The sequence below is a fragment of the Patagioenas fasciata genome, chromosome 1 (assembly GCF_037038585.1).
Source record: "Patagioenas fasciata isolate bPatFas1 chromosome 1, bPatFas1.hap1, whole genome shotgun sequence".
Lineage (NCBI taxonomy): Eukaryota > Metazoa > Chordata > Aves > Columbiformes > Columbidae > Patagioenas > Patagioenas fasciata.
The window spans coordinates 18,994,292-19,020,247 of record NC_092520.1 but is presented as its reverse complement, the minus strand read 5'-3'; the positions used below and the strand labels follow the sequence as shown (position 1 = coordinate 19,020,247).

The 25,956-nt window shown below is 41.2% G+C and overlaps 1 protein-coding gene across 3 annotated transcripts in view; it reads left to right on the top strand.

The window, feature by feature from the left end:
- EXPH5 (exophilin 5) overlaps window positions 1–22,834 on the top strand; it is a 36,379-nt gene extending 13,545 nt beyond the window's left edge. For 2 of the 3 annotated variants that reach the window (XM_065831466.2, XM_071803845.1), the window contains 5 exons: window positions 4,064–4,221; window positions 6,725–6,869; window positions 11,339–11,387; window positions 12,892–13,018; window positions 14,927–22,834. In XM_065831466.2, coding sequence (XP_065687538.2) covers window positions 4,064–4,221; window positions 6,725–6,869; window positions 11,339–11,387; window positions 12,892–13,018; window positions 14,927–20,256 — 5,809 coding nt within the window. In that variant the 3' untranslated portion in view covers window positions 20,257–22,834. Of the gene's footprint in view, window positions 1–4,063; window positions 4,222–6,724; window positions 6,870–8,065; window positions 8,745–11,338; window positions 11,388–12,891; window positions 13,019–14,926 lie in introns of those variants that run through there. The other variant, XM_071803851.1, reaches the window with a different exon arrangement.
- The last annotated feature ends 3,122 nt before the right edge of the window (window positions 22,835–25,956 follow it).

Genomic DNA, 25,956 nt, shown 5'->3' with positions numbered 1-25,956 from the left:
TCAGTTAGGTCTTTTTACACTGTCTCGTAGTGTGTGCAACCAAAACATGGAAATCAGTTTTCCTCTCTGATTCACCTACTTTTGCATAATGTTTTACATGTAATAATGAAGCTGACTTGGTTTATTGACATCAGCCAAACAGAAAACAGCAAGAAAGAAAAGTAAACAAAAGGTTGCTTTAATGTGAGTAAAAATATACCAGCTACTTAGAATAAAGACTGCCTTAGAAAATAGAGCTATTGTGTGTCTGACATGTTAGGAAAGAGTATCTTGGCTCTGCGTATCATTATTTTTCTTCCTGGTAGGATTAACAGGAGCTTTTCTGGTACCTTGGAAACCAGAATGTTGTTATTGCTATTATGTGTTTATATGAAATAGCAGAAAATATTTTTTTTAAATTACTTTGGCTGTGGTAGTCTTTGATGGTGTCAGAAATATTTCATTCCATCCCCCTCCTTTTCTTAATAAAATTACAGCTCGAAAGTATGTCTTTAAATAATTTTTATAAAATTAACAACAACTATAAGTAAGAAAATATTCTTGCATATACATTTTAGAGCTACCCGTGGCTCTGACCAGAGTTTTCTAGAAAATTAACTGGTCATAGAAATGATAGAGTTGCACAGTTCACCAGTGCAGTATAATGTATAAAGCCATGGGAAGGTGATAAGTTGAAGCAAAAAGCTGAGGGAAGAACTGGCTCATCAGGCACTATTTTTTAATGTCTCTAGCCTTTTCTCAATGACAAGTTAAGGAATATAAACAGAGTGAAGACATAAGCTTGTTTTACGTAATTATTTTTTTCAAGTTATCTGTCCTGCTGTAGTTTTTATTTAATTTTTGGCACTTTTTATCTGGAATACTTTCAGCCTCGTCTTCTCAGACAGTGAGAGCTTTGATGCAATGAGCAAATACCGATCTGCTTATCCTCCACCCAGTGCAATTCCTTGGGCTTGGTGGTTGCTGCGTGTCTGTTCTCTCGTGAGATGTGTGGTAAGAGCCCTTCACGGCCAAATCCTGCTTCTGCTGAAGTCAATACGAATCATAATTTCTGCTTTGACAGAAGTGGGATTGAGTCCTCTTTCCTTTGCAAACAGCAGACATGTCTCCAAACATCCTATTTGGCAACCCAGTTTCTACTGCCTTACACATCTGTCTTCTGCTTTGTATTCAGGATGAAGATGATAGAGAAAATACCTTTCCTCTTACAGTAGCAATTAAAGCTCCTTATTATCCTAACAGGAAGTGGCAGGGGAGGCTGCAGCTCTTTTCACAATATTTATGATAACCCACATGAAAGTCTAATACTCCCAAACATTAGTTTAACTTTTCCCCGGAGATGTCTGTACAAGAAATACTGGGACATCCTTGTGCCAATAAGGAAGAAATGTTTTTAAGAACAGTGCAAAGAAATTGCTCTTGAGTGATTCATTAGTTTAGATGCTGTGTGGCATAATGGATGGGAAAAGTTAACGAGGTGGAGCCTGTGAGGTCATTTTGGATTGCTGCCTGCTCCAGCTTGTGAAGCAGTCTCCTGCAAGTTATCCTGGGAGTGGAGTTGCCTTTCATCCTGCAACAGCTTACGGGTACTATTCCCAGTGACAGTGATGTTGTCTCCTCTCAAAAGGAAGTGGCTTTGAGTTTCCAGAGTGGCTGTGGAGAAACAAGGAGCAAGGATGGATGGAACAGACAAGGGAGCAGGATTAGTGTGTCTGGTTTAGAGGGCATTAGGTGTTTCGACACTCCTATGGAGCAGTGTCTCAATATATCATTTGCAATCCAAGCAACAATAGCACTGCCTCAAAGGCAAGTTCATTGCAATACTGACTGCAGATACCATCTCCTGCTGTAATTGTTTCTTGAGATGAGCTTTCCTTCTAGTTCACAACTGTCGTTCGTTAGTATCATGAGGGGGCAGGTAGACTTGGCAAAGCAGGTATGTAGGGAAATGATGTGGATTGGCTGGGAGTCATGGCAAATGAGAAATATTTAATAGTCATGCGATACTGCAGTTACATATTATGTATCATGTTAATATTATTCAGTACTCACATAACTATATAGGGTTTAATATATGGGCCTGCATGTATGTATAAATACAAATATCCACAAGCAATTTAAAGGGTTTATTTCATGAGTTGGGAATGACAGCATAATTCAAAAGCAGCACAATCACGGATAATGATCACAGATAATGCCAAACATGTAGCAGTAAAGACTTCACAGTGTTTAAATATTCATGTCAATGTCTGTGCAAGATTTTTAATACATTTTTCAGTGAGAAGCATGTTCATGCGATGCCCTCTGTGGTCGATGTTAGGGCAAGTGTAGTTTTTCGTATTTTTCCTTCTCTCTGGAACGCTAAACGTGAAGCGAGCGAATGTTTAAGGGTGAGCGGTGCCGGTTCCCTGGGGCCCGCCGGCGCAGGCACGGGCGCCGCTGCTGCGGGGCGGCCGCCGCCGCCAGGTGGCGCCCGGGCCTCACCGCCCACTCGGGTGTTCAAAGGCCACAGGGGTGGGTTTAAGAGCCGCTGTGCGCTTCGGGCCCCCGGCAGAGCTGCCGGGGCTTGTTACCGGGGCAGGTGCTCCGCACACACGCCATGCCCGGGTCCGCTGCCGCCCTTCCCGGCAGCCCGGGCCCTTCGCTGGGGCCGCAGAGCGAGGTCGTGGGGCTGGCGCCTGAGAGCACTTGGTTCGCGCCTCCTGCTGGCCCCGTCCCTGCCGGGCTGGTCTCCGTGCGGCGTTCGCGGAGTTCAGACACTCCCGTGCTGCGGTTGTATCTGTGATGAGTAACATTTTTGCTTTTGTGATAAGTTTATTTCGAATGGTTAGTACTTGTGCATGTGTCTGGGTAATCTCCTTCAAGGGAAATACTCATTTACCAAAAATGTCTCTCTCCTGCCCTTCTGTCCTTCAGATGTCACCAGGTGAACAGTAGATGCTTGTGTGGACAACATACCCTGTATCAAATCCAGATGGAAACACATATATTTCCAGACTAGATATTTCATTTTAAGTTTGGTTTTTGAAGTAATGTTGTCTCAGAGAATACTGGGGCTTATTTAAATTGATAACTGAAATAATTTATGTTCTCCAAGAGCATCTGTATTGCTAGACATGAGTTTTACCAGTGATTAAGGTGGAAGATTTACATGAAAGCCTTGCTAAAACACTGGTGTTACATCTCCAGGCTGTGCACAAATTCTTGTTCTGTTGTCATCAGAATCAGTCGGGGTGTGGATTTGCTGCATTTGCATCTGTGCTTTAGGCACTTGTGTAATGTCATTTGAAAACAAGTAACTTTGTATGTCCATTGCACTATTCTGACTCCTTTGAAACTGCACCTTTGTCTTTTATGCCCAGATAGACAATTCACTCCTGTGACCTCTTGATCTGAAACCTGAACTTGCTACTAAACAGGTTTTTTAGTTGCAGACACATGTGTGTAGCCTGTTGAGCCTTCTCCCCTGCATGGCAGAACATTCACATTCGTTATTAGTTGCTTCCATACATAATAAACACAGGCAGAATCACTGTGCAGCAAGGAAAGAGGAAAATGTGATGAACGCGTTGAACATGTTGCATGAATACATATTAGCTGAATTCACAATTTGTTATTCTCCTTTATGTAGATGATGTGTGGTGGGTACCTCACTGTGAGGGCTTCAGTGAGCTTCCTCTTGAAAATCAGAATAATCCTATTGCTTCTGCTTAAATGAGTGAATAAATACTTCAAGAACTGTTTTGTTAGAGTATTATTTATTCTAAGTTGATTATTGGCTGAACTTAATCTTTCTTTCTATAAGCTTTATAATGCTTATGAATTATTTTGGCAAGGAAAAAGACACAGAATAATGCAAGCACATGAGTTGTCCACTTAACCTCATCACATTTTTACGTGTTTGCTGTGAATGTATCATGTCCCACTGTATCTTTTAAAAAGTCATTATGTGTAGAAATACACCATCAATATCTAAATGAACAAGAGGGAGGGTTTCTAATTATGTGCCTGTAGTTTCTAAAATGGCTTAAAAATAAATTTTACATTTTTTTTTCCTTTCTAGCAAACTTCTGAAGAGAAGGAAGTCTGAAACGGGGCTTCAGGGAGTGACTGGAGAATGGTTTGAAGAAATACAAAGAAAAAAATTTCAGAATGACAGTGATGTTAATAGAATGCTAAAACCACCATTAGAGCATCAGCTAAAGAAGAACAAAAGCACCAGTGAGTTGCATTTTTCCATTTCCTTATCTACATGATCACGGTCACAGAACCAATGTCTTGGAGCATTTCAGAGTGTAATGGCTAAGAAGTTTCTGAAATTGCATTGAGTTTCTTCTCAGGTTAAAGTTTTACCTAAGATATATTTTCAAAATGATTATGATTCAAACTAAACATGAGGAAGAATTTTTTCACAGTGAGGGGTGGTGAAACACTGTCCCACGTTGCCCAGAGAGGTGGTAGATGCCCCATCTCTGGAGACATCCAAGGCCAGGCTGGACAGGGCTCTGAGCAACCTGATCTGGTTGAAGATGTCCCTGCTCATTGCAGGGGGGTTGGACTGGATGAGCTTTGAAGGTCCCTTCCAACCCGAACTATTCTATGATTCTATGTCCAACCTTCTGTGGGAAAGGGAGCTTGGGTAATTTAATCCAGCACCCTGTCCATTCAGATCTTGTAAACCTCCAGCGATGGGGACTCCACCACATCCCTGGGGAGGTTGTTCCAGTGATTTATTGTCCTCACTGTAAAAAACTTCTTTCTTAATCAAGATGAAGTTGCTGTACCTATAGTAAATACAGTGGTGGTTTCCTAATCAAAGCAGTAATGTTTATTTTGTACAAAAACTGTTTCTGTTTTACCTAATTGTCTTAAAGAAACTAGAAGCACCTAAATGACATTTGGAATAAGATGGAAATCTGGGTTTGGGTGAGAGAGGTTTGACTGTACCAGTGGAAAAATTATGCTGGTAACACTGGGCTAAAGGCACACCAGTGCTGATTATCAGGGCGGGTGGCCAAGTTGGGAAAGTTGGGCTGAGCAGGAAGCAACTTCTGGAGATCTAATTTTGCAGGTTCTGTTCACCATCCGAAATGAACATGCACAAGAAACATGTTGTCTCTATACCAAACACGGAATTCTGTACCATCTTTTTCATCTTACATCCAGATAGTTTTCTTGCATAATGTATGCTTTTATTCCATTCACATTTCAGCATGTTTTTCATTGGGTTCTTCCTATTTGTGCTTCATAGCAACTAGAAGCAGAGTCCTGTATTTCGAAAGAAAAGTGAAACCCTAAAAATTTTCCTAAAACTACAGACAGATCTCTGTCTTTCCTGCCCATTTTCCCCAACATCCTCTTTAGGCCACAGCTCTCTACTCTTTTTCTCGTTCAGAAGTGGTCTGATTGATGCATTAGCTAACTAAACTCTCTGCAACTGTTCCCTGGTATTTAACTTCGAAAGCTGCTGTTTGTGTTTCAGATCTGAAGAAGGGATTGTGTACCTCAGAGGTTTGTCTGTTATTTCCAGCTGTATAGGTTGGTTTAATAAAAGGTACTGCTTGTACCCGCAAGCCTTGCTCTGTCCATGTCCTGAACCATCCTGGCTATGGCAGAGTGCTGTTAGGACTCTCTTGATGTCACCTTCATTGGCAAGTCAAACAATGCCATCAGGAGGTTAGGCTCTCAAAGGGGTAAACAATGCAGCATTTTGTAATACACAGTGATTGTCACTGAACTGAAAACCATGTATTATACACAGGATTTAAATCACATGACAAGAATTATTCACTTAATTTTGAACTAGGTCCAAAATACTGCCCCTTGCTGTTGTTATCGGTGACATTTTTCTCTCATTTCTGGATTTGCTTTCTTCACAGTCATTGGATAAGCCATTTTCAGGCTCTGGTATTGTTTCATGCATGTAATGCGGTGGGGGGGAAGAAAAAGATACAGTTCCTTATACCTGAGTGAAGTCTTGTTTCCTTGTGTCCTCTGTTTTTCTCTGGCATGTTTTAATAGCAAACCATTTAGTTTCTTTCCCAAATCTATGAGCAATACTCCTCCTGTCCTTCACATAGATTGCCAGGCTTTTACAGGCAGAGGGGGTTTATGTTCTGTTTGAAACAGTCGAATCATAACCTTTCCAAATAAATCATTCCTGTTATTTTGCACTTAAAAAAATAGTTCTGATATGCAGTTTGTAGCAGAAAAAATGTATTCCTATGGCAATCTCATAATAAAGAATTGTATGATACAGAAGACACTTTCGTCTGAATTCCTGTTAAGTAGTTACATTACAATCTATTTAACCATTGTATATTTAGGGTTGTTACCTTTATATTTCTTACAAAGGTGAAAATAAAGTGACTAATAATTGTGGGTGCCTCAATTTTCAAATGTCTAATTTGCCTATATTTTAAAGCTATTCTGGTTTTCAAATGGTTGAGTGCTGATTACTTTGTGAAAATCAGCCTCATTTATCTCACATGCATCACCCATGCATCACTCTAGACCTGTTTGTGTTTCTCTTAGTCTTCTAGCTAGTCATTATAAACCAGCATGTCACATAGTCTATCCAAAAATGTCGATAAAACTGGATTTTCCTGGCATAAAAGGTAAGCAAAAGAAAATTGTTCATGAAGATATAGCTTTTTAATATGTATTTTAATACTGTGTTTAATAAGAACTTGAAATAAAACAGATTTTTTTCTAATATTTTTAGATCAAACAGAATTTAAAATGTCATCCCGCACAAATCCTCAAGCACAAAAGAACACTTCAGCATCCTTTCTGGGGTTCAGATCACCTTTTGCTTGGCTTTTCTCCTTTAGAAAATCAAGGAAAAACCAGACTCAGAAGCAACCACGGTGAGCTCTAATCAGAACATACATTAAATCCAGCTTTAAAAAGTCTATGAATTGTTCCATGTTTGCTTAGAAACCTGTGTTAAAATGAATTTTCCAGTCTCATGCCTTTCACCTCACCAGGAAAACTGGGATTTTCCTTGGTCATGTAATGAGAGATTTTCTGTTCTGCGTCAGAAGAATGAGGACTAAGTGGCAAGTAATAGGTAAAGTCTCTTGGCTAATTCTATTTTGGACAGGTTTTGCATGAAAGCTTTAAGTGCGCTAAAGCTGCTGGACGTAGCACCTGCTGCATCCTATTTAGTTCCCTCTCAAGAAGCCAAGGTGTCAGGCGCATGGGGCTCTGGTGCCCTATGGCACAGGAGGAAAGCAAAGCTTTCCCAGGCCAGGGCAGAGCACGTGGGCCACAGGCTGCTTTGGTTCCCACCATTTCTAGCCCAGAGGTAGCCCAGAGGCAAAGCTGCAGCTTCAGCTCTGGCCGGGCAAACAGGGCGGCTCTCCAGAGCTTTTGTCTGCCGCCCTGTTAGGGCTTTGGTTGCTACTGGATCTGAACCAAAGATGGTCTCACGTGCTGGAACTGCTGTTTGAAGAGCCTCCTTCTCCCATGCCGCCTCTGCTGTTCAGAGGCAACAGGGGACCTATGCTGCGGTTAGTTAGGCTGGTTCTCCCCTAACTGTTGCCCTGTGTGGTCCTGTCTGTTGGCAACACCTGAGAGAAATATGATTGTTTTTCTGTGCATCTTAGGGTAATGCTTGGGACTGTCAATCAAGGGTGCGTTGTGCAGCGCTGTGAAATCTAAGTATGAAGCTGCGGGATCTTTGGCACAAAGAGCTCATTTTCACTCTGTGAGTCTCAGGCTGGTGTTCTAGTCTGTCCCTGGCTCTCCTGGGTGGAATGACTGAAGGCAAGGAACAGCTGTAATAAACAATGATTTAAAGAAATGATGATTAGTCTGATATGTAGGTTTTGTAGCACAGCAGCTTGCCATTGTGGAATGTTTGTATCAAAGCAGAGAGATTTAAGGAGAGGTTTGAATAGAGGTGGTGAGGTTAGCTTTGTGGATATTTACTGGTAACAATTCTCCTACATAGCAACACAGCATTGGAAAAAAAAAGGAAAAGAAAGCCAAGTTTTAACACTGCTCAGTATGTGTCAGCTGGTCCCTCCTCTCTCCTGTGAGCTGGTAATGCCTTTTATACTGGACACACCAACACTGTGGAGTAAAGGGGACTTGTGTGACTTAGAATTGGATTTCAAGGGCTCTTTAACCCATGTGCAGCAAGGAAGCTAATGTACAAGTGAAGGTCTAGGCTTTGCTCTAGAATCTAAGCATTGAAATTATTTCTTAATTTAGGAAGGAAAAAAAAAATAAACTGAGCCCACTCATTGCATCAGCTTTTCTAATATGTGTTTATCTGGCTTTTCCACAGAAAATCTATCGTGGCTTAGATGCCTTTGATTTCTTACCGAGCTCGGCTTGAAAAATAAACAAGTCAATCCTGACGTGTAACTGAGCTGATTGCTACATTTTCTAGTCACGCCTCTCTGTCGAAAACTTCCCCCACCCTCTTCTAGGTGTTGCCGTGGCATGTGGTTTGCTTTATGCATAGACATAGCGCTGAAATAATCTGCCTCTCACCAGGTAGAGTTATTTTGGAGAGCTAGTGAAGTACAATAGGAGGCAGCACTGTAAATCCTGTAAGTAAGCCTAACTGGCAGAAGCTTTTAAATAGCTAAATATTAATGGCTGTTTAGAGGGTCCTTTCTGTACTGGAGAGACAGTTTCATCAGCTGCGGTGGTGTTTTGCGTGAGAATAAATTATGGATTCTGCAGAGAAGAGTGTGCTTGTGTGGAGATACAGAAGATGCTAATAAAAGGTTTGTAACTGTAGTCTGAAGGTAGTGAAATGTTTGATGACTTTTTGGTTCAAGGGTGTTCAAGTGTCCTTGAATTCATCTTTATTCTTTTCTAATATGTGTGATACATACTGGAAAAGAAATGCTGTTTTGTTGTGTTTTCAGCATATTTGAGTTGTGTGGTTGTTTCTTAGCTGGCTTCTTACATAGTATTGATAAGAATAGTATAGAAGAAAACAGATTACACTTCTAATATTGGACAAGTTAGAAACTTGGACGGGTGCTTCAGTGAGAATACTAATTCACAGAAGATTTTAATTCATGGATTTATATTGTTGTTACCAGTAGTGACAGTAGTAAGTAGAGTCATCTTTCAATCTGATATTCGGTTGTCATAAAAAAAGAGACATAGATATATAAGTGAAAAAGTATAAAGTATAACTTTATGTTTTCCATAGTGAGTAGTATTTATCTCATGAGAAATATTTCTGAACTTAAAAATTAATTTAGCTTATTTTCTGCTTATGAATGACAGATAATATTTACAAGTATGTGTGTATCTGCATGTGCGAAATAATGTAAACATTGCTCAATATCCCTAACCAAAAAAGAAAATTACTTTTTCCCGAAACTAAGCAATATTTCCCTGGCAGTAAGCAAAACTTGAATTTTGAAATGCTGAAAAGCTTAAAAGAGCTCAGAAAAAAATGATGAGGCAGTTTGAGAAGTGGAGGGTTTGGCACAGGGAAAAGATCAAAATAACCTTGTCTGTGTAAGTTGCCACAGAGGAAAAGAAATGCAGGATGCAATGACCAGTTATTTCTGAAATAACAGTGACAACAGAGATATGGAGGAATTCAGAATGATGCCAGAGGTGCAAATGAAAATTTAATTTTTGCCTAGACTATCAGAAGACATTTCTAACAAACATGTCTGCTTCATGTAGCTTCATTGCAAGGAGCAATTGAGGCAACATCACAGCACAAAGTGGGGAGAACTGTAGAGCAGCTTTGCACAGTAAATAAAGCTGAAGAAGAGAGCTTCTAGCAGAGCTTTTACGTTTTTGTTATGCACCTAATTAAATAAAATTGCTAAGCCACAGGAATTCATTGAATGTGGTTTGCAGGAAATCGTTCTAAAAACTCTGAAACATAAGGTCCATTCTTAATTTGTTGCAGAAGCACTAAAACATATTCAATATTGTTTTAGTTTAGAGGAAGAGCTACTTACGTCTTGGAGTCCTGGTTCTGTAAACTTGATTCAGAGGGAGCGGTAACCCACTGAATTGATGACTGTTCACACTGAGTGCTACAAGGAAAGATTAGGAATTTCGGATTCCAATTGTCTGGCCAGATCCAAAGCCCACTGAGGTCAACAGGCTTGTTTCCTTTGGTTTCAGTTGGACCCCATGTCAGAGAGGAATCCTGGTTTTACAGTTCACAATTACAGAAGCAAAAACAAATTGCACCTTTCAACTGTTCTTCCCTGCCTGCAAGCACATTGCAAACAAATGACAAAGCACTTCAGGAGGAAAGGCTGGGCCACAAAGAACCTGCCAACAAGCCGGTTTATACTTGCTGTTGAAGCACAATAAAGTGTTCTGAGCACAAGAAGGTTTTAACAGCCTAAGAACAAGGTCATTCAAAAAGACTTTTGAGACAAACAGGACTGAGCAGAACTGTCTTCCCCTGCTTCACTTTCTCTCAAGAATTAACTTCCTGGGAAAAAATACGGTTTCTGAGACAAAGGAGAACTGGCAATAAGCACAAGCCGAGCAACATTTCCTTCAGGGCTTTTGAGGGAGCTGGATTTGCTTAGTTGTAAAATAAGGATCTGCAGACTTGAATACACTCAATGAAGTCAGGTGCTGTTCTTGTTTCTTTAGTTTATTTTGTATTTGTATGTCTGCAAGTCACCCTGTAGAACAGAATACCTTTTATGTTCAGGGCTTTTCGGCTTGTTCTAACCACTGCATTACTCACAGATGCTCCAGCCAGTTCTCCGCCAAGCCCTTGCAGTCTTGTTTAGCTTAGGAAAGCAGATGAGCCTTCTACTGTATGTTAAAAATTAGTAAATAAAGTCTGTTTTGGGTGAATAGCAGCAAGTTCCAAAGTTCACACTGAGCACAACCTGCTGTCTGTCTCTCCTCCTTCACAGGGGCAGAGCAGAGCTCTGCGAGTCTGAGCAGGGTGAAATGGAAGAGAAAAACTAATAGAATTGCAGATGCAAACCACTTGCAGATTTACAAGTAGTTAACTACTAGCCATTTGTAGTACCTACCGAATTATTGTTGTTTGGAAAAGGAAGTAATACCATCTTATCGTAAGGCTGGATTGAAAGAATTACTTCATGGCTGTTGCAGACATTGCAATATCAGTAGGCTGAGTTCATTCTTGGCTGTGCAGCTACAAGATTTGCCAGCTGACAAGCCCAAACCAAATGGTACATTTCCCCAGTGTTTTTTTGTTAGCAGGATGTTTTGGGGAGGATTTTTCATAGAGCAGTCTTTGTTTCAGATGCTTCTCCGTAGTTGTTAAACTGCTGGATATTTACTACCTGGTATAATTACATCACGTTTATTTTCAAAACCAACATTTAAATGCTTCTGCCTACAGATATGACAGTTCTGCTAGCTCATCTCCGAACGTGGAAGAAATGGCAACAGTAAGTAGCTTATGACCTTTATTGTTAGCAGTATCTAAACCACAGATTTTTTAAAAACTAGTCCCCTTTGTTTAGGCTGTTGATATAACACCTGTTTAAATAGTATTCTTGAAGTTCTTGTTTTAAACACCAAGTAAAATGTTTGTATTGTAAACCTGTTGGATGCAGTAGAATGAACTTACCCTGTTAGCTACGCAAGCCCAAAGCTTTCCTAGGTCAGCTCTAAATCAAGCTCTGATCAGGTTTCATTTCTCTCTTAATGAGAAAATAATTGCATGGATAATTTTGTAGGCCAAAACCCTCACATATTTTGATAACTGTAACCAACCTGCCAATAAGTCAAAACTCACACTGAGTAAATAATCTAGTGTATTTACTTTGTTTCTTTTCATTTGTACAAGGGTGAATAAGAGTGGCTGACTTGGGCAGGCATTAAGCTGGAGCTGCAGCATATCCATGTGCAGAATTACTGTGCAAATTTAAATTTTGACAGTAGGAAATTATTTTTTGGCTGAATGTTCCATTTTTTAAGCACAAACTCAATTTAAGGATGAAACAACAGGTTTAATCCTGATGTAATTTAAGTGCACACTGTTGGAATATACAGATTTTCTCCAAGGACGATATTTACTATCTTAATTACTTTATTGCCCTGTTTTACTGAGATGCCATTTTTTCCTCTTCAGCTGTATGATATAACCACAGAGGGGACTAAGAAGGTTTACAGTATATAATCAAAGGTATAGAGGAGGTAAATTGGCCACCTCCCTTCTCTCATATTTCAAAAACAAAGGGATAATCTATATTAATGCATGACTGAACAAAGATCTTATCAGAGAATCCTGCCTATTATATAAATAGATTATTACAGATAGACAAGTAAAATATTCTGAATAATGAAAACTAAAAAGTAGGAAGAGTTTTTATTAAAAAAAAAAAAAAGGAGCGAGAGTCTCAGCAAAAATAAACCAGCAGTTCAGCAATTGTCTGCACTTCTACCATCTGAGACTGTGAGCTGAAAGAAATATGGATGGGATAGAAACCTCCTCTACAGCTTAACACATAAGCTAAACTCCTTTTCCCCACTGCTAAGGCACCTTCTCACAGCTCCCAAAGAGCTGCTTTGCAATATGAAAATTAACTGTGGTGTTTAATTATTAAATCTCTGTTAGGAGGTCAGTGTATGAATTTTAAAATATGCTGGTCAAGGAAGAAGTGATTAGAAAAAACTAAGAGATACAATTCAATGAGAATGCATATGGAAAAAAAAAGTAAACTATGCCTCTTATTTTAAGGTCGTTATAACTCATATATCCAAAACAAAACTAAACTGCATGCAACCTTACAATTGTCAGTTGTATATTTTAATAATACAGTACTTAATAGACCGACAAAGAGTTTGCTGACCTCTGTGACTTTTGACACAATTTCTGATGTGACACCTGAAACATGATTTGAACCCACATGTTGAACTAAAGTCACGTTGCCTTGGAATTTTTAACAGGCTAAAATGTGTAATTCCCCAATGTCAGCTGAAACAAGTGGTCATTCTCGTGATGCAAACCAAGATGAAATGATGGAGAAAACTGCACAGGAGTGGAATGAACAGCTAGAGAAGGAGTTTTTCAGTGGTAAGTGTGTGTCGTTACTTTGTTCTCATACTGTTGTTACCAAAGTGACAGTGGTGACTGGTTTCAGAGGATTTTCAGCAAAAGCATAGGCTGTAAATATATGGCTCATTACTCTCTAGTCATAGTGGCTACTTCTTGCTGGCTTCATCTGACAGCAGAGTGTCTGACATTGATGTGTTACTGGTCACTCTTAGAGTGCATTTCATTTCATACTCATCTAGTTCAGAAGAACCACACTTTAAAAGTGTACATTTCTCTCTGCTGATCCTGACAGGAACCTATATCACATCCTTTAGATGCGGACGTGCAGTTGTGTGAGAAGAATTTCATCCCAGTTTCCTGTATGCGTAATTTTGATAATCATGAATTACTGGGCCTGTTTTTATGAATTGTAAAGCCTCAAACCACAGAAGCAAGAGGCATTATGCCATTCAGTTAGCTTTCTGGGAACTCTTATTGCACCAGTCAAAAGTTGCTGGTTGGTTTTTTTCCTCACTGCTGGGAAGTGAGGCATGGTCAGACCCAGCCTATGGAAGTACAGAGATGTTCTTCTGTAAACCTTTTCAGATCTATGCAAAAACGTGTACATAAATATTGCTTTCTACCACCTAAAGTTACAAGAGATCACAGACAGAAAGCATAGTCGGCAAGCAGTGGGTGAGTCGGTAGCGCTGGAAGAGGATTGCGCTGCACGGTGAACAGTTGTTCTCCCAAAACCTGCATGCCTGTCACAGCTTTTGGGTGGCAGTCACAACTGTGCACACTTGCCCACTGACAGAGGAAAACCATACATAGCTTGGGTGATGTCCTCCAGATGAAAGACTCAGAAACAACTTGTCTTTTTTCTTGTACTAAACTGAGTCTCCCAGGAGTCTTCTCTCTTCTGTGCTGAATGGAAACTTAGAAAACTGGAAAATTTTAGTACCTTTGTATCACTTTTAGTTCCAACTATACATACCTAGCAATGCTTTCTTAATGAATCTGTGCTATTAGCACAGATCTGTAATAACTGATCAGCTACTCTTTTTCCTTTAAATGGATTAGGAAATGCTGTCACAAAACAGCCATATCCATTTGTGGTTATATCTTACATGTGTTATTTTCAAAACAAAAAATACTATTAGCAAAGATGTAATTGTTTTTGACAATAAAAAAAACTTTAAACACATTGCTGTCACTTAGTCTTATGACTGAGTGTCTTGGTTAACTGAGCTGTCTAGTGTTTCATTCCAGTTCATGAAATTCTCTACATATATAAATACAACATTGTTGCTAGAATGAATCACAGGCTCCTGATGATTTCATTACTCTTTCTTCCCCAGAAAATGCCATTTTCAGAAAGTGCTCATTTTAAAGTAATAAGCTGCAATATAGTAGATAAGTTCTTTTCTGGATGAAAGAAATAGTGGACATACCAGACTACTAAATATGCTTGTTTGATGGTTTGCAGGATTCTGTATTTCCTTAGTTACATCGTAACTCTTCTTTGTTAAAAGGCAGAAAGGTCCATATTTGCTTATCAGCCTAGTGAATTTTTTTCAGGGATTTTTTGCTTGCCAACTAGATTTGGAAAATTCACACACACACTTATATAGCTCATGAGTAAGAATTCAGACTTCAGATTGTTTTGTTTTTCTTTTAAGTAGCATAAAGACTAACATTTACATACAGAGCAGTTTTAAGATCAGTCATGGAGCAGCGCATTTCTTTCCTTGTAGTCATAATGGGTGACCACTGAAAGGAACTATGGAGGAAGAATGTGTGGTTTGAGAAGGGTTTTGAATGCTGAGAAGCTGACACCTTTCAAAACCAGTTCTAATTATTAACGTAGTACATGAAACTTTAACATAAATAGTCAGATGATTGTTAAAGAAAACAAAACCAAGTATCTGTTTTTTTCCTGTGCAGTTCTAAATGATCTGGATGACCAGCTGGCCCAGGAACAAGCCCAAGACCCATTGGAAAGGACAGTTTCTTCTGGCAGTTCATCAAATGTGCAATACAGTAGCGCATTCCCTACTTCAAAGAGGCAGACTGCTAGTAGGGGGCAACACAGACACGACTGGAGTGACATTCCTAGCACGTTTTTCCCAGATGGACTGAAAACAATAAGAGCCAAAGATGAACACAAGATTTTCATCAGACCGAGGAAGTTACAAAATGCATTTATAAACTGGCACCAGACAGCTTTTCCAGAAGATTACAAGTACGGTGATCCAGTCGATGAAAATCCTCATCTGCTAAGCAGAAGGCTGTCTTCCGTTTCTTTTGGACGGTCGTCAGAGGGTAGCTTATATCCTCCTTCTATAACACAGAACAGCGGGTTTAGGCACAAGGGTTGTATGAACAGGGATACAGCTGGCAGAAGTTACTCTGTGTGTTCCCTTCGGAGATGTCCATCATCAGTATCTTCTGACCAGCTATCAGCATCTAGTTTACAAGATCCATTTTCAAGGGAAAGCAACAATGGTTTTGTACCAAGGTTTGGTCGGCAAAACCCAAAGAGAATTCCTCTGTCTTCTATTGTATGGAACAACACACCAGACTCTCCTGGACAAACAGCAACTCAAGAAGCGATATTTAGAACCCAATCGCTGATGGAGTTTCATGCTGCAGACCACAGCAGATATGCTAACTCTTTGCAAGAAACCAAGAAATACGCATGTTACCACTCAAAACACCACTACAGAAGATCTATTTCAAGCAGTAACTGCTTTAGTAGAGTTAGTTGCCCTGACACAGCTACTTCTCCTTTGTCCTTTGATAACTGGGAGAATTATCCATTATACAAATCGGAAAATAATCTCTCTAGAGCCTGCTGTAGAGATACTTCTCATGGCAAGTTGTATGCAAACCAAAAAAATTCCCGTTATGGAAAAAAAGACAGCTATCCTTCCTGGGCTGATATTCCTCAGTACTACAGTGATAAAGCGTTTATTTCCCCTGATGCCAACTTTGAAGTGATTACGGCTAATTTAAATGACCAGCAGTGGGCACATAGAAAGAATGCCAAGTTTGGTTCACAGCGCCTGCAGAATGATTTTCACATGTATTCTCCAGAAAATACAAATACCAAAAGAATAACAAGAAGTGCAAATAGAAATATTTCAGAATTCACTGAGCACTGTCAACCTTGGCTAAGTTGTAACTCTTCAGTTTCTCCATCTAGTCTCAGAAATGATGAGTCAGTCTTTCCTAATTTGAAGAACCAAACAAAACATATAGGACTGAACAGGGATTCAGTCGTCGTTATCCAAAGAAGTGCTGAGGCAGACTGTACACAACTAGAAAAGGCTGAAGGTATGAAGCTGACAGATGAAGACATGCCATTACAGTCAGTTTCTCAACAAACAGATACAAACTACATCAACACCAGAAGTCTTCCCTCTAACAGCCCTGCTTCTGCCATGCTGCAAAGAGGTGCATCTCTCTTTAACACGATGAGGTCAAAGAGACAAACCCAGGCCACTGCCAGAGGAGATACTGCAAATATATATGTGTCAAATGGTGATAAAAGAAATGCACACATGAAGGAAAACGATTGCCCACCAAACAGTGTGTTCAGTCTGCCTCCCTGTCTTTTGCCAACTGAAAAGAGCAGGAAGGAATCTTTCCTCCCAAATCAGAAAGAGTTGGAACATAATCTACATTATGCAACAAAAAGAGAGAGCATCAAACAGGATAATCGGAGTGCTGAAGCCATTAATCAAGCTACTCTGAAGAGACGGTCGTCACTGCTGAATGTTGCTTCTGCTCCATCCACTGAAAAACTAGCGAACTGTGGAGGCATGTTGTCCTGTCCTCCTAAACATTCATCTAGCTCCTCACAAAGCTCTCCGCAAGCACTTTCTCGTAAAGACAATGCTAAATGTTTAGGAACATTAACTCGCTCTTCAGTAAATTGCAGAGTTACTGAATCTCAAGAAGAAGATGGAAAAACAGCTCAAATGAGCAGAACAGGTGTTACCAAAACAATTTCACACAAAACACTGCAAAATACAAGCACTTTAGTTACTAAGGACTGTAATAGACAGTTCACTACTCGTTCTCCACAAAATGAAAATTCTGGAAATATTTATATGCATAGCTTCGATGGAGACCCCAAAACCTCTGAACATAGTTTAAGTTATTTGTGTCTTGAAAAAGAAAGTGGAAAAATAAGAAGTCATTCACCTTGTATTGAAAGGCTTCACAAGCAAGACAGCTTGCTGAGACACAGCAGTAGCTGCAGCGTCACTGGCTCCCTGAGCAGAAACAACCTCAAATCTCCTGACCCACTTGTTCTTTATTACACTTTGCCTAGAAAATCAGCTAGCATTGCTGGCAGTATTATGTCAGATACGCCCATCTCTTTACCTAGAGAAAGCAGAACAAGATACGATTATAGAGCTGATACCTTTTGTTCTAATCAAAGAGATGTGTCTTGTTTAGACTCAGAACATTCCTTTTTAACATCAGCATCAGTAAATGCTGCTAAAAGTAACAAAGAAAAAGATTACCCCAGTCCTTTAACCAAAAGTCCTAGTGATTCAGTAAGTAGTAGTACATCAGTTGAACTGACAGACAGATGTAAACATCTAGGCAGAAGAGAATCCTCTGTGTTTTCAGATTGTAAGGAAAGGGTAAATTTTTTGCAGAAATTAAAAACTACAAGCACATTTACAGTTTGTGTTGATGAAGATCATGTCAAGTATCATGAACTAGTTTCAATTTATTACACATTACCACGGAGGCATTCAAGAACATTTTGTAACCTCTTTAGAGATAATCCAGAGGATGCAGATTTACCTTGTCCCAAAGAAAATGCTCAGTCACCAAGAACACGAAACAACAAATTTGAAGGTCATGTGAGTTTAGCAAATGTTTTCTTCCCCAGTACTCTGGAAAAAGAGGTGCCTTCGTATTCTTCTGACCGAGTATCTTTAGCTCCGGTCACACCTCAGAACTTAGGAACTGCTGTTGATAGTGAAGAAGATAATTCACACTTACCTCCTAGTTCTGAAAAAGTAAGTTTTTCAAAGTCAATGAATGTGTTACATAACAGGAAAGATAGTTCAGCAGATCTTTCATTAGCAGGAAATGTGTTTTCTGATGTGGTGGCAAAAGAAACTTCATTTGATGGTCTACAATTTGCTGCAATAGTGGCTAAGTCAGGCAAGGCCATTTCTCATGCTTCAAGCAGCCAAAATACAGAAAAGTGTCTAAAAGAAAAGAAGGAAATTTCACAAAGAGCCACACCACTCATGTCCAGTTTATCAACCCCTCCCAAGCCAGGCAGGTGTTTAGGGAATCCTTTGTATTCTACTTCAACAAATACAAATACTATGCAGAAGGGAAATTCTGAAAACTGCTGTCAGCCCCCTAAAGTGAACACCAATAAAAATCTGAATAGCTTCCTCCTCTACCAGAGAGAGAGGAGTTCCCTTGGAAGGAACTGTAACACAGCGCCTGCTGACGTGCCACTTCCTCCTACGGAAGACACGTACAGGGATAGTACCGAAGTCAAACAAGGAGTAAATTTCCTGCACCAGACCACCCCTCTGTATAATAAGTGTAGTGAACTGCAATTAAGGGCTGACAGTTCTAGAAAAAGTGCGAATGATTTAAACTCCTGTAGCAAAGTGCTTTCAGAGTCTCAGAACAAAGCATCTGAGGTAAGCACAGCTTCCAGTGCTGATCCATTACTTCAGCTAGACAAAGTGGTTGGCACAGGTACAGATGAATTAAAGAATTCAAAAACTAAAGAAGAGCAAAACTTGCAGAGTATTCAGGTGGGTAAAGATTATAGTGGTTTTCAAGAATCACAGGGGCACAGCAAAGGCAGCCTGAACATTAACTGCAAAGATAAAGTCCTCAGGGTTACACAGGATCAGAAGATACCGCGGAGTGCGGAAGATGAGAACAAGCTTCTGTCTGACTGCACAAAAGACAAAGTCAAAGATATGGAAAAAAGGAAAAACAGACCTTCAATTAAAAATAAACTGGCAGCTGTTTACAAAACAAGTCGAAAATTTTCAAGTAAAAATTTACCCCCCAAACCACACATAAGTAACATTTTTTCACAGAACAATGGAAGTACCACGTCTTTAGAGGTCGACGTGTCCCTCGACTCACTGATTTCAATGGATTCCCATCAGCCGTTCCTGCATTTGGACAATGAAAATCAGAATCACAGTCTGAACGCCAATAAGAATGTACCAAGACCAACTCCAGCTGAGAATAAGAAGACTGAAAATCAGAATGATCCTTCTTTGCTTGTTAATAACACCAGCTGGAGGTCTTTGACGAGCTCATACACCCAGAAGGAAGCCATCAGTCCCAAAAAAACTACAGGGAAAGTGGAAAATAGGCCAAGTCTTACAACCCTTTTTCCAGATAAAGCAATAACCACAAGAAATAAGAATTCCCAAACAGCTGATCTCAGGTTAGAAAGCAAAAGCCAGCCCATCTCTCCCAGCGTCACTGCATCAGACCCATTGGATGATGAGAAAAGCAAAGCCGGCAGTCATGCCAGCAGTGCTCCCTTGCCACTTTTAACAGACAAAAACTCGAACAGGTATGTAAATAGCTGCTTGCAGGCAGACGTATGTCCAGAGCAAAACTTGACTTCCCAGAGAGTGCTTGGTCTGTGTCAAAATACCTCTCAGGCTCCTGGCCCAAAAAATGCCAACTTGTGTGGCTATGATGTACGCAAGAGTCATGCCAAAAGTCAGCGTGAGCGTCGCCTTTCTGAGGGTATTTGTGCTCGAGATTTCCATGAGACCTTTGCCTTGGGGAGCAATATTCTACCAAAAGATGGAATACACGGGAAGAGATTTAAATCTTACTCAGAGCTGTTGTCTTGTGATGAAAATGAAAACTGGGCATCAGAGGATGAAAAATGTTACAACACTAGAAATTTTATGTATCCTTCAGTTGAATTTGGTATATTTGGCAAAGAGCAACAGTTGGCTTTCCTGGAAAATATCAAGAGGTCACTCACAGAAGGGCGATTATGGAAACCTTGTCTTCTTAATAACCCTGGTGGTCTCAGAGATGGAGAGACCACTTCTATAAACAGGGCTGAGCATTTGAGCTCAAGTTCTGCTGGGAGCAAAATGTCATCAGCTGCTTCATCGCCCCGAGAGCTGACTGATATCTATGGGGAAGACCCAGCAGCTTATTCGGACTCTGACAGTGATACCACCACTGATGACGAGTACTACCTAGATGAGGTAGATAAAGAATCAGAGCTATGAAGGGCCAGTGGTACTAAGATGGCGTGATAGCTCGGTAGTTTCTGGACAGGCAAAAACATGTAAAATACTTTGACCCAGTTCATGTGCTGCTATAAACTGGTACAACTTCATTAGTTTTAAAGAAGTTAGTATGTCATGTTAGCTGAGCATTTGACTTTTGTATTAAATATGTGGCTTCACCACTGTTGTTTCTCCCAGCAGGGAAAAAGAATGTAAAAAAATCCCTTCCCAACATAATAGAAGGTAAACAGCTGTGGAGCTTTGGGCAGTGTAACTCCAGAGATGGCTTTCCTCTGAGTCAGCAGGCAGTGGCTTAGGCTTCTGCCAGCTACACAGTGCTGGAATGGATTAATTCTAGCTTAAGCTACATTTTCTTACAAAATTTAACAGAAAACCAAGAGGTTACTTTGCTGATAAATTCCTGTTTCTCCAGTTTTCCCCATTTATCAGATAAAGAATGATATGCCAATCCATCCCACCCAGCAAACACCCCCACAAAATGAAAGCTGTTCATTTTTTACAGCATATTCTGTTATGAATGTTCTTTTTCTATGTTCCTGGGAAGTGGAGCAGCAACGTCCCCAGTGGCGTTTGTTCTGCTGTGCAGTTGACGTGGATTCCACACCAGGAGTTTTCACCTCAGCATTGCAAGATCCACGAGCTGTGTGCATTACAGGCGTGTTGCTGGTGCATGGACAACAGCTCAGCAAAAGACAGCAATGGAAAACTCCTCGAATTCCTGAGGATCTTAAGAAACATAGCTGAGCACGGAAATCTGCTCTTCGGGCATGGGAGACTGATAACCGGCACAGCTTTGGTTACAGTTGAGATGAATGGCTGGATTTCTGGCTTCGATTTAGGAACAGGTTAATTTGCATTAGTGATTCAACATTTCAAACCATGCAAAAATGTAAAAAGGTTTACCCTATTTATTTCCTGTATAAAACTCATACGTTGAATCCTGAGTTGTTGTAACTGTAACCAACACAACTTGTTACATCCCCCGTACTGCCGGGCTGGTCCCGGGGGAGGCACCTGCTGCCACGGTGGGTTCTTTCGGGGAGCAGCACCCACAGCACCTGAGAGGCCACTCGGCTGCGTCACAATTGTGCCCTGCAGACTGGCAGCTTTTACATACAAAGGAAATAAAACCAGTAAGAAATGCTATTTGCCTTTTCCTAAATTAGCGTTCCTTTTTGCTGCTTTTTCAACCATTCCTGCTGTCACCACTGTACTCTTTATCCTTCAAACTGAACGGCTATAAACATTTTCCAGGGGCTCTTCTTTGGCCACACTAATAATGGAGTGTTGTTACTCAGTAACCAAAACTTGTCCCTGGCTATTAAATTTCTAACTAAGCTTTGATCTCTTTTCATGCAAAATCAGAAGTGGCTCACTGAACCAGAAGATAGTATTTTTAAATAATTACACATCTGCTTTATTTCTAATTTCACACTAAAATGATGATCCCTATTTTTGATACATTTTTTAATTCAATAAAATTTCTGTAGGATGTATTTTTGTAACTGGAAGGACAGTATACTGATATTTTAAAATAATATATTTTACACAAAACAAGGAATGCTTGTATCCCTGACTTGTTATCACTCCTCAAGAAGCTAAAGGATTAAAATATTGTAGTAGGTAACTGGTATCCTTATATTTTTATACTGTAAACTTCGTTAAAGAAGTGGGTCTGTAGTTCAAATCTGTAACAATATCTAAGTATTATTACTTTGTACTGGGGTAATTTGTCTTTTGTTGTACATAGAAGGACTAATATAAACTATGTATTTATAGCCAGAATTGATCTCTAGGACATACCTGTTTTGGAGGGATCTAGCATTTGCTGACATAGGCAATGCTGGAAGGAAATGATTACTGTATAATTGCAATCTTGTGAAATATGGTATTCTAAGGAGAAATAACATTTTTTCTGTAAATGGTTCTATACCTACAGGATTCTGTAGAGTAAGACAATAAAACCAGCTGAGTATCATCAGGAACTGTTGCTGCTGTACATTCCTGCAAAATACGTTAATAAACAAAGGGGTATACCAGCCTACATAAGGTAAAGAAGAATAAAATCAACGTTTACAAGGGAAGTAAATGGTGATACAGTTTTTTCTTGACTAGAAGTGGATGGTTTATAACATTTTTATTTGTAGATATTTTCTACCTGTTCAACAGAAGTTGGATTAAGTTCTCAGCTTGTTGACATTTTTTTTTTTCATTTGCTGTGCTATGTATGTACAGGAAAACAGGTGGCTTGATTTAATATAAACAAGTAAAAACTGCTTTTGGTCATAAATCAGTTGTGGAAGACTGCAGCCTACTGAGGATCTGTAAACTAATATTCACACTGAATAATGGTATTCTGTAAAACAGTCAGTTGGGTGGAAAGAAATACCCATTGAATAGCGATCAACTCTGTTGAGTTTATCAGAGCCAGATTTTTACACCTCTGCTCTTCCAAGCTTTTTCTTTGGTAAAAGTATATTCTATAAATGTTCATAATTTATAGGATTTTCATATTTAAAATCATTTGTTAGAAATAAATTCTGCATTCAAATGAAAACGATGTATTGGTAGTGTGTTTGTTTTTCACTTACTGTGGATGCCATAGACAATTTATTAAAAAAAAAAAATCTCATAAAAATCCAGTATCATAAGTGTTTGTTGCCAAGGTGCTGATGGCAAATGATGCCACAGATTTAAAATTGGGTGCCCAGCCTGGCTCCATCACACAGCTGCAGGCAGCGGTGACGGTCACACCAGCTCCTGGCTCCTGGTGCCATGTGCATAGTGCTGCCCTGTTCTTCCCCACCAGCCGATGAGTGTGTTGGACACAGAGTCTTCCATCAGTAGTATCTTTACAGTGGACAGGTTAAACTCTTAAGCGCCGTATGCCTACAACTTGCCTTGAGGAGCCGATACTCCATGTAGGGGCCATGGGTGGTGTTTGATGAGTAGTTTTACAAGGTGATGAGCTCCACGTGAGAATCACTTCAGCTGGAATTGCCTGAGTGGAGCCTGGTGGCCACGTGCAGGGTGACGGGGTGTGAGACTCACTAGTACCTCTCAACCTTAATTACTACAGCCGGGATGTGTGGTACCTGAGTTTGGTGACACAGTCCCTCAGCCTGGTTTCAGAAGGAAACATTGTTTATGAGCTAAGGTGGTGCTTGTGGCTAGATCTCTGTCTACCCATTATGTTGTTTGTGTCCCCAGATGACCTTTGACCTTTCTAACATGTCAATGACATTTGAAAGAAGGGAGAGAAGTCTCGTGGTTTCATCACAGCATAACTCAGCCTGGAAAGGACCTCAGGAGGTCTCTGCTCTAACCTCCTGCTTTCAGCAGGTTGGCTATGAGGTCAGGCCAGGCTGCTCAAGGCTTCATCGAGTTGGGGCTTGAAAATCTCTGAAGACAGAGACTGTCCTCAGCCTGACTGTCATCTTGTGCCTCTGCCTGACTCTGCTCATGGGAGAAACATGTTACAGGCTGAGCCTTTCTTCTTTCAACTTATGCCATATGTTTCTCATCCTTCCGGCTCTTCAATGATGTCCCCAAGGGCACTGAGGGCTTCTGTAAGGTCCATCCCCTCCCTGAAGCCACCTCTGCTCCAGGCTGAACAAGCCCAGCTCTCCCAGCCTTGCCTCACAGGGCCAGTTCTCAGCCTCATCATGTGAATGGCCTCCCCTGAATTTGATCAAGTTTATTGATGTCTTCTACTGGGGAACCCAAAACTGGATGCTGCATCTAGATGTGGTCAGACAAGTACTGAGTGGAAGGGAATAACTACTCCCTTCAACCTCTGGCCCTGGCCCTGCCCATACAACCCAGGCTGCCATTGGCCATCGTTGCTGTCAGGACTTGCTGATGGCCCGTGTCCCCCTCACTGCCCACCAGGTCCCCCAGAGATGTTCTCTCAGAGCTGCTCCGGGTAACCAGTCCCAGTGCAGGGATGGCTCCTTCCCAAGGACAGGGCCCCAAAAGCACCAGTAGGCCCTGACCCTCACCTCCAGGGCTCCCCTGCCACCCTGCCCATGGCCCAGGACTCCATTTCAGCCCAGCCTGGAACCATCAGTCCCTGCCCCAGTGATGCTGTAGGACATTGATCTCCATCTCCTCACAGCCCTGCCTGGCTGGCCATGGGTCCCACCAAGCCTGGCCCCACCTGCAGGCTGACCTCCCCAGGGCCCCACAGCCATCCCAGAGCTGTGTCTGACCCTGGTTCCCCTCACAGGGCCTGATCCTGATCTGCAGATTGATGTCCCTGGCTGCCCTCAGCCCTGCCCGGCCCCAGAAGCTGCTGTGGCCTCTTGGCTGCCCCAGGTGCTGTTTGCCCTGGAGAGGCCCTGCTGCCAGCCATGATACTGTGCTCCTCAGCTCCATTCTCCAGCGAGCAGCCCACCCTCGCTGCTCCCTGGCATTCAAGTTCAGGACTTTTTGTTGAATTTCATGGCCAATTCCTCCACCCCGTCCAGGTCCCTCAGGGTGGCAGCCCTGCCCTCAAGCACACCGGCTAGTTCCTCTGTTTGGCATCATCTGCAAACCCAATGATGGAGCTCTGCATCGCCTCATCCCAGGCCAGGTCCCTGCAGTGCTCCCTTTTTTGCCAGGCACCAGGCAGAGAAGGCCCATTAACCAGCCCCCTCTAAGCCCAACCACCATCCTCATGGTTTTTTACCCATCTGGTTGTTCCCCATCCAGACTGTTGTGGGAGACAGTGTCGTCTTTGCCAAATTCAAGGTAAATTACATTCCCTGCTCTCCCCTCATCCGTAGAATCAGTTTATCACCAAAGGCAAGTGGGTTGGCCTGGCATGTTTGGTCCTTGGTCAATCCACACTGGTTGCTCCCAGCCACATTCTTCTCCAAATGTGCTCCCGGCTGGTACAGAGGGAGAGGAAACCACCCTGATCCTTGCTCTGTGGGCAGCAGCCAGGGATGTGCTACTTGGCCAAGAAGCACATAAATAACTCCAGATTAACACTGTACATGTTTTCTCTTGCCTGTTGGGAGTATCACACATGGTATGTCAGTGGAGATCTGTGGTTATTTGAGCTGAGGGAGCTTAGGAGACTAAAGACAAAAGCAAGGAGGAAACCAGACTTGATAATTCCACTTTCAGGGAACCTGTTTTTCATGGTCTGTATGCACAGAGACTTGAAGTTCATGTTATTCAAAACCATGCAATGCTCATTCATGCTTGCCTTGTTTTGCATGTGAAAATCCAGGCTTGCATGGAACCTTGATTTAATTATCCTTGTAATGCCCCACCCCCTACGTACCAACACTTTGAAATATCTCCTAATAGCAGTAAAGATGCTTCTGACAAAAATCATACAACCACCTTAGGAGACAAATCATTGGGGGCTTTCCGTTTATTCATTTTCCATCATTTTACATAGAATCACAGAATCACAGAATGTCAGGGGTTGGAAGGGACCTCAAAAGATCATCCAGTCCAATCCTCCTGCTGGAGCAGGAACACCCAGATGAGGCTACACAGGAAGGCGTCCAGAGGGATTTTGAATGTCTCCAGAGAAGGAGGCTCCACAACCCCCCTGGGCAGCCTGTTCCAGTGCTCTGTTACCCTTACTGAGAAGAAGTTTCTTCTCAAATTTAAATGGAACCTTTTGTGTTCCGGTTTGAACCCATTACCCCTTGTCCTATCATTGGTTGTCACCGAGAA